Genomic DNA, 15,141 nt, shown 5'->3' with positions numbered 1-15,141 from the left:
CAGACAGAACACCTTCCTCTCTGTGTCTCCTCCTCTGTGTATATCTGACTTTCCAACAAAAATAAATAAATCTTTTAAAAAATAGATATCATATTTACTTAAAAGCAAAGCTACAGACAGAGAGGCAGAGACTGGTTCATTCCCCAAATAGCTACAGCAGCCAGAGCTGGGCTGATCTGAAGCCAGGAGCTCCATAAAAGTGTCCCATGTGGGTGCAGGTGAGCCATCCTCTACTGCTTTCCCAGGCACTTTAGCAAGAAGCTGGATCAGAATTGGAGCAGCCAGTACTCCAACAATTGTCCATAGGTAACGCTGGCACCATAGCCCAGCAGCTTTACCCACTATACCACAGCACCAGCCCCCAGTTAAATGACTTTGGTTGGTTCTTTGATGTTTCACTATGTGCATGTTATCAGACACCTCAGATAAGTGACATCACATGATATATGTTTTTCCATGCTTTGGTTATATCATATAACATAATGACCTCAAATTCCATCCATGTTGTCACAAATGACAAGATCTCATCCCTTTCCTGGCTAAGCAGAATCCCAGTGTATCCATGCATCAGCAGATGGGCACTTAGGTCTCTTCCATTTGTTGGATGTTCTTATGGACAGTCACTTATTGAATTAAAGACAGTTTTGAGACAGTAGAAAGACAGAGACCGAATCTCGGTGCTAATATCGGCAGGTAGGAAGTATAAAGAATTCCATGAGAAATCTGTTTTGGTTGTCTAAACTGTGTTTTTCCTAACTCTTTCTGTCTCTGTCATCATCTACCCATCCATCCACCCATTCACATATACTGACATTTTAAAAGATTCCTAGAAAATGGAATTAAAAGATAGAAGATGGGGGCTGACACAGTGGCTCAACAAACTAATTCTCCAGCTGCAAGTGCCAGCATCCCATATGGGCTCCACTTCCAATCTAGCTCCCTGTTTATGGCCTAGGAAAGGAATGGAGGATGACCCAAGTCTTTGGGATCCTGTACCTATATGGGAGACCTGGAAAAGGCTCCTGACTTCAGATCAGCTCAGCTCCAGCCATTGAAGCCATTTAAGGAATAAAGCAGTAGAGGGGGGAATCTTTTCCTTTCTCTTTCTCTAAGTCTGCCTTCTCAATAAAAGGAAATAAATCTTTATTTTAAAAAAGTTAAAAGATGTCAAACTGGCCCAGCTCCGGCCATTGCAGCCTTTGGAGAATGATACAGCAGATGGAAGCTTGTTCTCTCTCTCTCTCTCTCTGTATGTAACTCTGCATTTTACATAAATTAATTGGTATTTTTAATACATAAAAAAATGAGATTGTCCAACATGAAAGAAATTTTAAGACAGAATAAAAGAAAAAAAAAGTAAAAAATTAGAAACAACTCAAAAATCCATCAACTTATAAGTATATAACTTAAATATAATATGCTCAGGCAATGGCTGCTGTTCAGTAATAAAATGAGAGGAAAATATTAAAGCATAATATAACTTACATAATCATTAAAAATATCATGCCAACTGAAATATTCCATCACAAAAAAATTCATGTTTGTGATGCTAATGACACAAAATATCAAGAATATACAAACACACAGAGTGGTTCCTAGAGATTGGGAAAAATTGGGAGTTGGTGGTGACTGCTATTGAGTATGGAGTTCAATTTTTACGCCTCCTCCCACTCCACCCCTCACTGAATACGGAGTTCATTTTAGAGGTGAAAACAGTATTCTAAAATTGGTAACGAGAGTACCCTGTGTGATAGCTTCGTGGCTAAATCCTCACCTTGCATGTACCAGGATCCCATATAAACACCAGTTCATTTTCCGGCTGTTCTATTTCCCTTACAGCTCCCTGTTTGTGACCTGGGAAGGCAAGAAAGAATGGACCAACACCTTGGGACCCTACACCTGGGTGGTAGACCCATAAGAATTTCCTGGCTCTTGGCGTCAGATCAACTCAGTTCTGACCAGTGTGGCCTCTTGGGGAGCAAATCAGCATAAGGAAGCGCTTTCTCTGTCTCTCCTCCTCTCTGAAATCTGCCTTTCCAATAAAATAAATAAATATTACAACAATGGTTGCACAACTCCTTGAATATACTAAGAACCTTGAATTGTCCACTTTAAATAAATGAATTATTTGGTATAGGAACTATATATGCAGTTTAAGATATAAATAATTGTATGACTATCATTGTATCTTAATAAAGCTGCACTACAATATAAAGGACTACAAGGGTACAGCTCCAAATAATATGGTTTATCTTAAGGATTTCTGGTAAATATCCTCTGTTGCATGAAAGTAATATTTACAACTGTTTAACTGATAGCAAATTAAACGAGGTGGAAGAAGAGAAACATGCTATCCTTTTTCCTCCAGTGATCACTCAAAATCTTCAGTTAAGTCAAAAAAGAAATGGTTTGTACAATAATAGACTCACTTAGCTAATGCGGAGTAGTATTGGTAACTACGCTGTTTTTTAGGTGCTGAACCTGGTCCAGTCCTACGTGACTCTTCGGGTCCCTCTGTATGTTTCCTATGTGTTCCATTCACCCGTGGGGATAGGAGGCTGGCAGCATTTTGACTTGAAGTCGGAGCTCCGTCTGACTTTCGTGTACGACACTGCCATCTTGTGGAATGATGGACTTGGCAGCCCGCCAGAGGCTGAGCTACAAGGTGGGTTCATCAGACTTGGGAAATGATAATTTTCTTACCTGTCGAAATTACTTCACAGGATTTCCTTTTACTTTAGCTAAAAATAATAGAAACGGCCTTCAGTCTTTTTGAATTACTACCTAATACTATGATCATTTCAGCTTTGCAATGGGAAAAACTGGTTTAGCAAAATCATATTAGCACATTAAATTTTGCATAATACATGGCTGTGAAATCAAATTCTACATTCATGATTATTTTGCCTTATAGTTTATCTTAAATAATTGATCAGATATGTGCCATGCATCATAAAATATGCGTATCTCTGGGTTCTACAAAATGCACAGAGCAAATTCCAATTGAAAATAAAGACTGAATCCAAGAGAAAGACTTTTTTTTTTAAGTGAGAGATACATCTTACAATCCAATACAAATTATGTCCTGAATTAAAATTCTGTTCTAAAACTAACTGGTTGTGTGATCTCCAACATGTTGCTTAATCTCTCTGGGATTTAATTTCTTCTGAATAGAGGCAAAACACATTTCCTTGCATCTTATTATTCTATTGACTATGATGTTTTAGTTGAAAGCGCTGGAAGACTGGTAGTGAATGCCATATTGGGCCCGTCAACATCTGCAAAACCTTGTTCCAATTTCCATGTCAGAATCACATGTTCACAGTCCACAAACGTAAAGGTCACTGTCCAAAAGCAGTATTAGTGCTTTTTGCTTCCTGGCGTACGTTACTATCTGATGCTGTAATTGTATAGAACACTGTTTTACTAGCCAGTCAGAAAACAAAGTTACTGGTATATCTCTGATATAAATTCACTGTCTTAAACAAATGAAAATTATCTTGGGACAATGTGATGAGTGATATTATCATTCTGAATAATAATTCCAGCTCGTTCTACATCTTTTAATTGCACATTGTGCCTTAGGTATAAATTTAAGTGAATCATGAGATTCCTCTGTGGCTGTCTGTGTTTTCAACTTCTGTGTAAGGCCTGGTTGCTTCTTATTTACATCTGTAGCCCAAATTTGTCAAACTGCTTTTGTTTGGGGGAAAGGTTTCAGAGAATTTTATACACCTATAGAATTTGGAAACTTTTTTTTTGAGAACTCATTATTTCCACTTACATGTCCAAATCTCTTCAATTTTGACACCTTTGTCACATCTCTGAATGTACATTTTTATTCTTCTAGATGAAAACTTTCAAAGCAAAAAATGAAAGTTGACCTATTACAATATATACTTCATAATTCATTTAACCTCTCTTTTACACATCTTTTCTCATTATAAAGAAAGCAAAGGAACTTCTGTCTATCTTGTTCAAAGTGCTTCTGCTAATACCATTGTCCTAGAATGGTTTCAGACAATGCAAATCAAAACTGATTTTGGGGGATGGATCTGTACATGAGAAGCCTCTAACCACTGAAATGTCCAACTTGTTTGCCTTCCCCAAAATAGGTTCTCTTTATCCAACCAGCATGCGCATAGGTGAGGAGGGGCGTTTGGCAGTGAACTTCAAGACAGAGGCTCAGTTCCATGGGCTGTTTGTGCTGTCACATCCAGGTGAGCTCACGATTTGGATTAATAGCCACCCCACAACAGTGAGGATCTAGTTTTTCCACATTCACACTATTAGCTTTGAAGTCTTTAAGTCCAAAGTGTACACATGAAGGCTCTATCATTGTTCAACTTCATCTCATTATCCATAAAATTATCATTATGAAAACATGCAAAATAATTAGAGCAAAATGATCGAAAAGCTTTGCAGAGTTCATTTTAAATGGGGTTTTCTTTGGATTGCTAGATGGGAATAACAAATCCTTTCCCTGGCTTGCTACCATTGTTCAGGAAAATTTAATTTCAGGTGCACATTTAGTAAGCACTTCTGTGTTCGGACTTTTGTGGGTGCTGTGAAAACCCTTTCTATAATAGAGTCAGAAGTTGTACTTTACTCTCATACTTACATTTCAAATGTTAACTATAATTATGTTTAGTAAGTATTGGCTGGGCAATTTGTGTTGAGCTGTGCTTTGAATATCAGTGAGGCCATGGCCCCTGAGACTCCATGTCGAACTTTCTTTGCTTTTATTATCAAGGATACTTCATTAAATTTAGTCTATTTTTTTACTTTCCATGCTAATAAATTGGTTTCTGCGTTTCGGTAGAGTGCCAAATTGTCACTCCCTACTTCTGTGTCATTTCTGTTTAGGGTGTGAGCTCTAACAAAGGAAAAGAGGCTGAAGATTCAGGAAGAAAGAGAGGGCTTGTTGTATTTTCCATGGGACTGAGACACAAGGACTAGAGAACCAAAAGGAATTGTTTTGCCTATTAGAACTGATACTTCTGGATTTCCTGGTCTTTATAGTACCCTACCACGTGTCTACCTTGCCAGAACACTGGATCCTTGTTCAGCCACAATTGCAGGCAGTCTAATTAAAGTTAGATTTCATTCATAAATGGGGTTTGCCCAGCTGTGTAGATGCTAACAGACTGTTTTAAGTTCAGCAGCTCTGGCCCACAATACATGCTTTCACATCAGCCTTTATTGTAGTGCTCTGCCTCCCTGGAAGAGAGCTCTGAACAGTAGGAGCATTTCTGCAGTTATATTTTGACAGTATTATAGAATAAAGAGTGTACTGAGTTATCGGAAGTCACACATCCTATCCATGTGATCTTGACAGAATCACTCTCAGTCCAGTTTCTTCATCTGTAAAATAGAGATAACTATACCAGCCCGCACATTCCGTAGGCTTACTATAACAAGAAAAGCAAATATTGTATAATGAGGTACCTTGAAAACCCTAAGCCATTAGACAGTTTTACATTTAAGCAGCATTCCTTTGTTCTGGTTGGCTCTTCCATAGCCTCCTTTACGAACTCCATGATCACGTCAGCTGACCATCCAGGTCTGACTTTCTCCCTGCGCCTCATCAGGAGTGAACCGACCTACAATCAGCCCATCCAGCAATGGAGTTTTGTCTCTGACTTTGCAGTAAGTGACAAAGAGTCTGACTTAGGTCTTCTTTCTGTTGCAAACTGACTATACTTCATAATTGTTTTTGATATATGCTAAATATCTCCTGTTCTCCTCAAAGGTACGTGACTACTCAGGGACCTATACAGTAAAACTGGTGCCATGCACCACGCCATCCAGTCAGGAGTACCGCCTGCCCATCACCTGCAATCCCAGAGAGCCAATCACCTTTGATTTTGACATTCGATTCCAACAGGTGTGTCTCATTGAATTATCATCATTGTTTGTAGAATCCTAATTTGCTAAAGTTAACTGTTTACTTATGTCAAGGAAGGAAGGAAAGAACAATAAAAACAGTTTGTCCTTACCACAGTTAATTTTGCAATTCTCCTCAATAAGGCCAAGTTTGGGAAGTGGGGGAAAAAAACCCAGAATGGCCTCTTATCTGTTGCTAAGTTTATGCAAGTGGTGTTTTCTGATATGCTGTTGTTTCCTGAAATTTGAGACCTTGAGAATTTGGGGATATTCCTTGAAATTCTTCTGTTCTTCATCTTATTGTCTCTCATCAAAAAGAATCTCTACTAAATGGTGACTATACGCAAGAAGAATGCTCCCTGCAGAATGAAACAAACAGAAAGTTTCCCAAATATCTTTGTATAAAGAACTGTACTCTTATTGTCCTGCCTGGAATGAATGGACTTTACCCATGAAAAAAAAAAAAAAAGAATCTCTACCTTTAAAGTCCCTACCTGCCATTATACCTTTAAAAAAAATAGTATAGCACCTTTTGTCCAAGAATTTACCCTAAATGTCAACTTTTTATTGATCATGATATTTACAAGTACTTAATGAATCTTTGAAGTTATTTAACCTGACAAGCTTTACTTCTTCAAGAAGGGCAAAACCAATGTTGCCGTTCCTTACATTGATTTAACTGAATATAAAATCACAGTGCAATATTTATTGTTCCACACATTCGTGTAAAGTGTGTATGTATGTCATGAATGGTGTGTGTGTGTGTGTGTGTGTGTACCATCAAAACCATCCACTGTGTGTAACAGAACTTTCACACTTGGTTTTAGGTCAGCGATCCAGTAGCCGCTGAGTTTAGTTTGAACACTCAAATGTACCTCCTCTCCAAGAAGAGTCTGTGGTTGTCTGATGGATCCATGGGATTTGGGCAAGAGAGCGATGTTGCCTTTGCCGAAGGTATCACTTCATCAATGAGTTGCTTTTCATATTTATATGCTGCCCTTTAATAGGATTGAGTTTGAGGAGCAAAAGCCATAACTGGTTTTGCAACTGTGAGGATGTAACTGAGAATCACTTTGGCAGATGTAAAGAATCCTTGAAATTAGGTATATGTTATTGGACATTATTTTTTTAATTCTGGATTTTTATCCTCTATCTATCTCCCTCACCTCAATAGCTTTTGGAGCAAGTGTGGATTTTTTTTCTTGGATTTTTGTCTTTTTTCGAGTTTGTGTGGACTCAAATACTACAACTACATGAGACCATAAATTTTTCATGGGCAAATTGTACCTCTCTGGACCTAGTAGGAAACTTCAACGTATGTAGCAGAGGTGCATTAACAGCTATGAAATAATGATGAAGGAGCAGAGGGTTTCATTTTTTGAAGGCAAATAAGATTAATTTGGCTTTTTATTGATGCTTTCTTTCTTAGCAGTGGAAATCAAATTTGAACCCACAATTTAATGTTGCAAATGCCAACTTAAACCCCAGATCTTGAGATTATTCCCAACAGTGCCTGAGCACCTGAACCTCAATTAGTCATTCATCACTCATGGTCCATTTTCAAGGTCAGCTTATCTGAGGCTTGGCAGCAGAGCAAATCCTAAAACTAACACCAAAAGGTCTTCAATATTCAATAGAAATTAGCAACAGAAATAGTCCGTGTCAGTGTTGTCACTACCTACTTCCAGCCTTATGTTGATGTCCATAACTTACAGCAGAAATAACACATGTATTTCAGGTGACATAATTTACGGTCGTGTCATGGTAGACCCTGTCCAGAATCTAGGTGATTCCTTCTACTGCAGCATTGAGAAGGTGTTCCTGTGCACTGGGGCCGACGGATATGTTCCCAAATACAGTCCAACGAATGCAGAATATGGCTGCCTAGCTGATTCTCCTTCACTCTTATACAGATTTAAAATTGTGGTGAGTGTCTTTATCCAAGCCATGAACTTGACTGCTTTTCAAGCATAAGCCTTATGTACGATGATGAAAATAACCTCAGCATTTGAAACTAAACCACGTGGCGACATTTGACAGTCATGTGGAACTGCCTAAGACTAAGAGGAAGATATGGTGCCCTTGTAAGAGTTGCATGATCTACAGTAATCATCATTTTCCTTATTATCTAAAGGACAAAGCTCAGCCAGAGACACAAGTTACCAGTTTTGGAAATGTCCTGTTTAATGCCAAGCTGGCGGTGGATGACCCGGAAGCCATTCTGCTGGTGAATCAGCCGGGATCTGATGGATTTAAAGTAGACTCCACACCACTCTTTCAGGTAGGCCGAAACAAGCTAGTTTATCAAAATGTTATACCTCATACACCTCATCTACAAATGGCAGTAAGAGTAAAACCGCATGTAGTTAATGAAAACATTGAATACAGCAGGGCCCATAAAGCACAAAGAACCATACTGGACACCTAGCAAGCAGAGCATGAACTCTAGCTACTATTATTATTGTTATTATTTTTAAAATATATACGCATATAGATCTGAGAATTGGTTCATTTGTTCTTTTTCTACAATTTTGTATTGACTTTGTATGATTTTTTAGAGTGATAGTGGATGAACTGCTGGATTCAGAAAAGCAATTATGCACAGCAGAAGGATTTGATAAACAAGCCAGAAATTCCTTGGCCCAAAATACAGAAGCAGAGAGGACACGGAAAGCCATGACAACAGTGAGCAGCCAACACCACACATGTGAATCCTTGCAGGAGCAAATGAACACATTAGGATACTCGCTGAAAATTATCCTGAGACAGTGGGCTGGAGAAACGTTATTTTCATTAAAAATAGGGAAGGAATATTTTTAAAGTATTTTTCTTTTTTTGTTTTAGATTTATGCTACTTATTTGAAAGGCAGAATTACAGAGAGACAAAGAGGCAGGGGATGAGAGAGAAGGAGAGAGAGAGAGAGATCTTTCATCCACTGATTCGTTCACCAGATGACTGCAGTACTTGGACTGTGCCAGAGTGAAGTCAGCAGCCAGGAGCTTCTTCCAGATCTCTCATGTGGGTGCAGGAGCCCAAGCAATTGGGCCATCCTCTGCTGCTTTCCCAGACCATTAGTAGGAGCTGGATTGGAAATGGAGCAGCCGACACACAATCAGGTGCTCATGCAGGATACCGGCATTAGAGGCAGCAGCTTAACATGCAATGCTGCAATTCCAGTCTTTAAACTATTTGTCTTATTTTGAATATTTTCAAACAAAAATAGTAAGTGCGACATTTGGTGTTTTTCTTTTTACCTTTAACTCTTTAAGTCCTCTATGTTTCCTATGCCCTGAATATTATAAAGAGTTATCAAAAATGACTCCTTCTGGTAAGTGTTGCGGTACTATGGGTTAAGCCCCTAATTGAGATGCCTGCATCCCATACCTGAGTACCTGGCTCAAGCTTTGGCTGTTTCACACTGTCTCCAACTTCCTTTTAATGTGTCTGAGATGTCAAAGATGATGACCCAAGTATTTTAATTTCTGCCACCTACATGGGAGACTAAGAATGAGTTCCCAGTTCCTGGCTTTGTCCTGGTCCATCCTGGATGCTACAGGCATTTGAGGACTGAACAAGCAGGTGGAAGGTCTCGCTTTCTCTGTTCCCTCCATTTCTCTCTATTACTTTGACTTTTCAAATAAATAAATATTTTTTAAAATAGCAAAAGAAAACTCCTTCCGTTTCCCAGACCCTGGAAAATCCTGAAAATGGACCTTTTCTGGGATTTTGTATGTAAATAACCAGGAAGTCTTAACAGAAAAGTCCTAAACTTCAGAATTTTTTGATCTGTAATCTTACTTGTTCCATTACCAACTTGGTTGGCATTGCACCAGACACTAAACTGCTATATGCTCTTCTATTTTTTTATTTTAAGCTTTAGATTTTATTTTCAATATTTTTTGCATAGTTGGAAAGGACAGGCTTCAGATTAGGGTGGGGCGGGGGTCAGGCTCCCTAGCTGTCAGGGAAATACAAATGAAAGCCACATTGAGGTTCCACCTAACTTCAGTGAGATTGGCCTACATTCAGAATTCTACTAACACCACCACCTGGTGTGGATGTGGGAAGAAAGTTACCCTCCTTTGCCATTGGTGGAAGTGTAGGCTAGTACAACCACTATGGAAGTCAGAATGGAGCGTGAGAAGAGAACTGAAAATCAATCTGCCGTGTGACCTGGCTGTCACAATTCTGGGAATATATCCAAAGGAAATGAAATCTGCATTTTGAGAAAGGAATCTGCAATCCTATATTAATAACAGCCCCAGTTTTAATGTGTGCCAGTGGGCAGTAGGTGATGCTACATAGCCCAGCTGAGGTCTTCCACATGAGCTGGTACCTTGGTCTAACCCAGATATGCCCTCCAGTTTCCCCACCCTACATTACCTTGTATCACCTTCCTTGCCTGCCTGAGAGTGCAATTGCCTGATCTGTGGAAGCCCCCAAGAGGTCATTCTTCACCTGTCAAACATGCTTTCGGCATCTGCCACTCCTACACATCCCCCGGTCCCTGTCCCCAAGCAGTCTGCAGCCCCAACCCATGCCATCCGCCACCACTCAGCAGCACATGGTATGCCTGGAGGGGGGGTGTCCCACCTTCCATCAATGTGCAGTGTGGTGTGCAGAGTTCCATGCCTATCTTAACTATGCTGGGATGCTGATATAGTTAACACATATTTGGCATTAACCAGGTCCAGAATACCTGCCAACTATTGACTGCTTTTTTCCCAGCCGTGTAATGCTTACGTAGACACAAGGCAACCTAGATAGTTACCTACAGCTGGAGTGCTATCTGTTCTTATATACACATTTTTTTAATAGGTAAGCTAGATTCTTTGCAGCATTCATGTTCTAGAAGGGCCAGAAATTTAGTGGTACCTGCTCCCACAGCAGTTACACAGACTACACATAGAGTGCTTTCTACAAAACTTTGCATATGTTACCTACTCAGATATACTAAGTTCATGACACAAAGTTGATTTGACATTGTGATTATCTCTGCCATTAATTGGAGACAGTCATGAATTTGGTTGCCATGGTATCTCCCTTCCTAACAAATAAAGGTTTTTTGTTTTCTAGGTTGCTCTGGGACGAGAATGGTACATTCACACGATCTACACAGTAAGATCCAAAGACAATGCCAATCGTGGCATTGGAAAAAGAAGTATAGAGAAGCAATATCACTCCCTGGTGCATCAGGGAAAGCCCACTGGCAGGAAGAAGAGGGAGATCCAGAGCGCACCATCACTGGCATCAGAGATCGGCGCTGATAACAACCGGGGAACAAACATCCAGCATATTGCCCTAGACCGCACCCACAAGAGGCAGATCCCCCATGGGAGAGTTCCCCCTGATGGTGTCCTCCCACGGGAGCTTAACAGTCCAAGTTCCGAGGTGCACCTGCTCACTGTCGTGGGAGGCATTGGGGTAGGATTACTCACCATCTGTCTCACTGTCATTGCCATGATGATGCGCAAGAGAAAGAAGAGCAGCAGGGAGAAGAAAGACCCAAAGGGCTCCAGCAGCAGAGAGCCCATGATGCCCACACAGAGCCACCACCACGACAGCTCAGAAGTGTGATGACCACAGGTGGAATTCCGATTTTACAAGTGCCTCAAAAAAGACAAAAGACTACCTGATACTTCTGGTAAACCACAGATATGGGGGAACTTGTGATGAAGCTGCTCAGAGAACTCATCTGTACTAATGTATACTTTGAATTCTGTCTACTCTTCCATGCACCAAAGGACAAATTCAGACCACATCTTTGCTCTTGTCTAGAGTGTGGCAATGCTGTATTCATGCCTTTACAGAGCCCATAGATGGACCATGAGCAATGGGCCTCCCTTTGTAGGCCCATCCTCTCCCCAGTAAAAGGAACCTATTCCATGGTGCTAAAGACTCAGAGGTGTACGAGGAGGTTGCTGTTATCTCAGAATGTTGAAGGTGCAATCATCACATTGTTTATTCACCGTGTGAAGGCACTTCAAAAAGTTTATGGAAAAAGAATTAAAAAATAACTAGACTTTGGTGCATAAAAAACTTTGAAATCCATGTGGAGTTTTTCACAATATTCATTTTCCAATAACTTTTTGAAGATTCCTTGTATTGCAGAATGGTACCAGAAAGGCACTGATTGATTGGTAGTTTAGAAGAGTAATGAGCATACTGCTTGTTATAACAAGTTTTCTCATGAATGAAGACAGCATAGATTTATGACAAGGGGTAGCTCAACCCACAATTTATTTTTTTCTACTATTTTGAAGATAATGAAAGGAAAGCCGAAAGAAAGGAAATTCACACGTCTGGATTTGAATGGCTTCTCATCCACACCAAACCTTCCTTGCTTTATTTGTTTATTTAATATTAAGTTAAACCAAAGAGTATCTTAATTCTGGAAGAGAATTTTAAGAGAAACTGTTCTGTTTAGGCACATAGTGAGTAACAATAAGGCTTTTGCATGATGATATACTTCTTGATATTCAACATTCCTGGGAAATGAAAAAATTGGTAGATAACAAAGAAAAAATAGATTCATTGCAAGACAATGTTCTCTGAGAACTGAGCCTAGATGTTTGCAGTATTCAACCTATATTTGACAATGAAAAACATCATTACAGATGGTGAAGGGAGAAAGAGGTATTTATTAATATTACATGTATAACTAGAGTGCTTCTTATGCATATGATTAGAATAAAAGAACATTTTGACATGACAGATGAGGTTAGTCCTCAGAGTAGCAGCTACACAATAATGTAGAGAACTTAAATTAACGATGGGGCATTTTATTATCCGTTTACTTGTCTCTGATCCAAACCATGAGAATTCTTATAACCATCACTCCAGACATGATCTTGGAGATGTCCAACATCACTTGTCATCCCTCCCTGGCATTGTTCACTTTATGGACTAGAAAAGTGAGGGACTTCTCAGAATCCAAACAAACATGCTTTGTAACATTGCTATTCATTCACCTCACAAAACTGGAGATCTTGAGTGAGATTCACATCACCATTCTGCAGAAATGTGTCTTTTCCAAATGGCAGGAGCTTGGGTTGGAAAGTGGAAATGTTACTAAGTTAATGACCAGTCTTCCAAATACTTGTAAGTGCATAGAAAATAAAAATAAGGGTAGAAGATGTGCAAAGATGAACCTTCCAGTGCTTCCTGGATTGTCCCTTCACTTCCAGACGTAAATTAGCCAAGGTGAATATGCCAGTGTGATGGAGATATTTTGGAAAGCAAACTCTGACATCATCTGTGCACATCTTATTTGGTCTATGAGGACAACCCGTTTCTAGATTGAGAACAGGAAGAAAGTGTAAGGCGCTGGGAAAGAGGTCAACAGTGTTTAATGTTTGCCTCTTTTTAGGCAACTCTGCTGTTCTCATTCTAAATATTTAAAGGAATAAACTGAAGTATCCTTCCTTTTGGAGCATTTATAAATAACATCTGCATCTCAAAGACCTCCGTAAAGGACTGCTATAAAAAGACTCTGTAAGCCAGGAGTTCATTTCTCAAAACAAATGATACTATCTTAATTAGCCTTTCTATTGCTTTACCTCCTGACAAATACTTAGTTCCTTCTTTGGCTACCTCACCACTTGCATGGGATTCAACAAAATTAAGGAATTTCAGGTAGCACATGAGTTTCTTGCTACTTAGAATTGGGTTCAATGTACGTGGATTGTTAAAGAAAATGTCTGCATAGATTTTCTGATGCTTTTGCAGTTACGAACTTCAGCTATGACTGTTAGGCAATGTTTGTACATCTGTCACTGAACACAATAATTATTGGAGTATCATTGCCTTTATCTGTTTCAAGTCTTGGGGCCAGACTCGTTTGATACCAAATATCACTCTACAAAGTGTTGTTCTAATGAAGTTGTCTATAAATTGGAGAGCTTATGAAATATAAAACAAGTGTATCCTTACCTAGAGAAACTTCTCTCCCTCTGCCCGTCTCTTCTATTTCTTCCCTGTTTCTCTCCACTTTCTTCCTGTCACCCTTTAAAATAACAGAGCATCTGTGGTAAATAAGTGGACATTGCTTTCTTCAGTGTAAAACACATGAAATGTTTATATCATTTCCTTAATGCCTATTTACTCAAGGTGAGATTTGATAGACATAAATGATTTGAAAATTCTTTCAGTGGGAAAAAAATGTTTAAGTAAAAAAAGGCTCTTATTTTCGATGCTTTTTTTTATGAGATCTATTCTGGTATTATCCAACACACACATAAAATAACTTCCCACAGAAAACAGGATGCAAGCAATAATATCCCCTTTGATACCCAGTGGCCCCTGATTTCAGCCAAGACCCTGTTAATCCTACATAATAAACCCCCCAAAAGTAAATATTGCCACTTATATCAATCATGTATATTTTAATGATGATCCTATTTATAAACATTTGCTCCCTCAATTAATTTACCAAATATTCATCTAGAATTAGCTGTTTTTGTAATTACATGCAAACCAAGCTGCTTTTCTTGCCTCTGGCAGATAACATTCGAATTTTGCTCTTTCTTTGTGTCAGGATGGGGTGAGCATTTTTAGTTTAGTAGCCAAGTTGCCAATTGAGATGCCTGTGTCATTTGATTTCGGATTACTGCCAAGGCAGACCCTGGAAAGCCTTCAAATAATTGTTCTTGCCACCCACGTGGGGCCTGGTACCTAGCTTCAGGCAATCCAGAGTCCTGGTCCTTGTGGGCATCTGAGATGTAAATCAGTGGCTGAATGTTTGCTGTCTCACTTTCTCTGTTGCTCTCTCTCTCTCTCTCTCTCTCTCTCGCTCTTGCGTTCCTACTCTCTCTCCCTCTGTAGCTTCCAAATATACCAGTAAAAATATAAAACTAAATAAAGAAAGGGTCAGGATTTGTATTATTTTACTCTTTGTATCTAAAGAGCCCTGTATTACAGAGCACTGATATAATACAAAAATATTTCAGACATGTAATTTAGTGAACTTCACAAACTCATAAAGAGAAGGTGTATTGTATCACCGTGGGTACTGCCGCGTGCACTTTTCCTTTGTGTGACAAACTACTTTATTCCAAGAATGAATACAGTACACAGACACTCCTTCCAGCTCTCTAGTGATCCAGGCGCCCCCTCAAGTCCGCTTCACTCAGTCAGCCACAAGTCATCCACAATGCTTTAACAGTACAAGTAAGATTCAGCCAGAACCGTGCTGCCCCTCCGCTGGGCAGCAGATGTGATAAGTATGAACAACTCCAGGCTCAACAAGAGGAGGT

General features: G+C 39.4%; 1 protein-coding gene across 1 annotated transcript in view; it reads left to right on the top strand.

The window, feature by feature from the left end:
* FREM2 (FRAS1 related extracellular matrix 2) overlaps nt 1-13,744 on the top strand; it is a 159,465-nt gene extending 145,721 nt beyond the window's left edge. Inside the window, exons 17-24 of the mRNA XM_004577506.3 lie at nt 2,473-2,665; nt 4,116-4,220; nt 5,522-5,649; nt 5,753-5,887; nt 6,714-6,840; nt 7,625-7,812; nt 8,021-8,167; nt 10,964-13,744. Coding sequence (XP_004577563.2) covers nt 2,473-2,665; nt 4,116-4,220; nt 5,522-5,649; nt 5,753-5,887; nt 6,714-6,840; nt 7,625-7,812; nt 8,021-8,167; nt 10,964-11,464 — 1,524 coding nt within the window. The 3' untranslated portion in view covers nt 11,465-13,744. The remainder of the gene's footprint in view (nt 1-2,472; nt 2,666-4,115; nt 4,221-5,521; nt 5,650-5,752; nt 5,888-6,713; nt 6,841-7,624; nt 7,813-8,020; nt 8,168-10,963) is intronic.
* The last annotated feature ends 1,397 nt before the right edge of the window (nt 13,745-15,141 follow it).

The sequence above is a fragment of the Ochotona princeps genome, chromosome 12 (genome assembly GCF_030435755.1).
Source record: "Ochotona princeps isolate mOchPri1 chromosome 12, mOchPri1.hap1, whole genome shotgun sequence".
Taxonomy (NCBI): Eukaryota; Metazoa; Chordata; class Mammalia; order Lagomorpha; family Ochotonidae; genus Ochotona; species Ochotona princeps.
The sequence above is the reverse complement of the archived record's forward strand: the minus strand, read 5'-3'. Positions and strand labels throughout refer to the sequence as shown.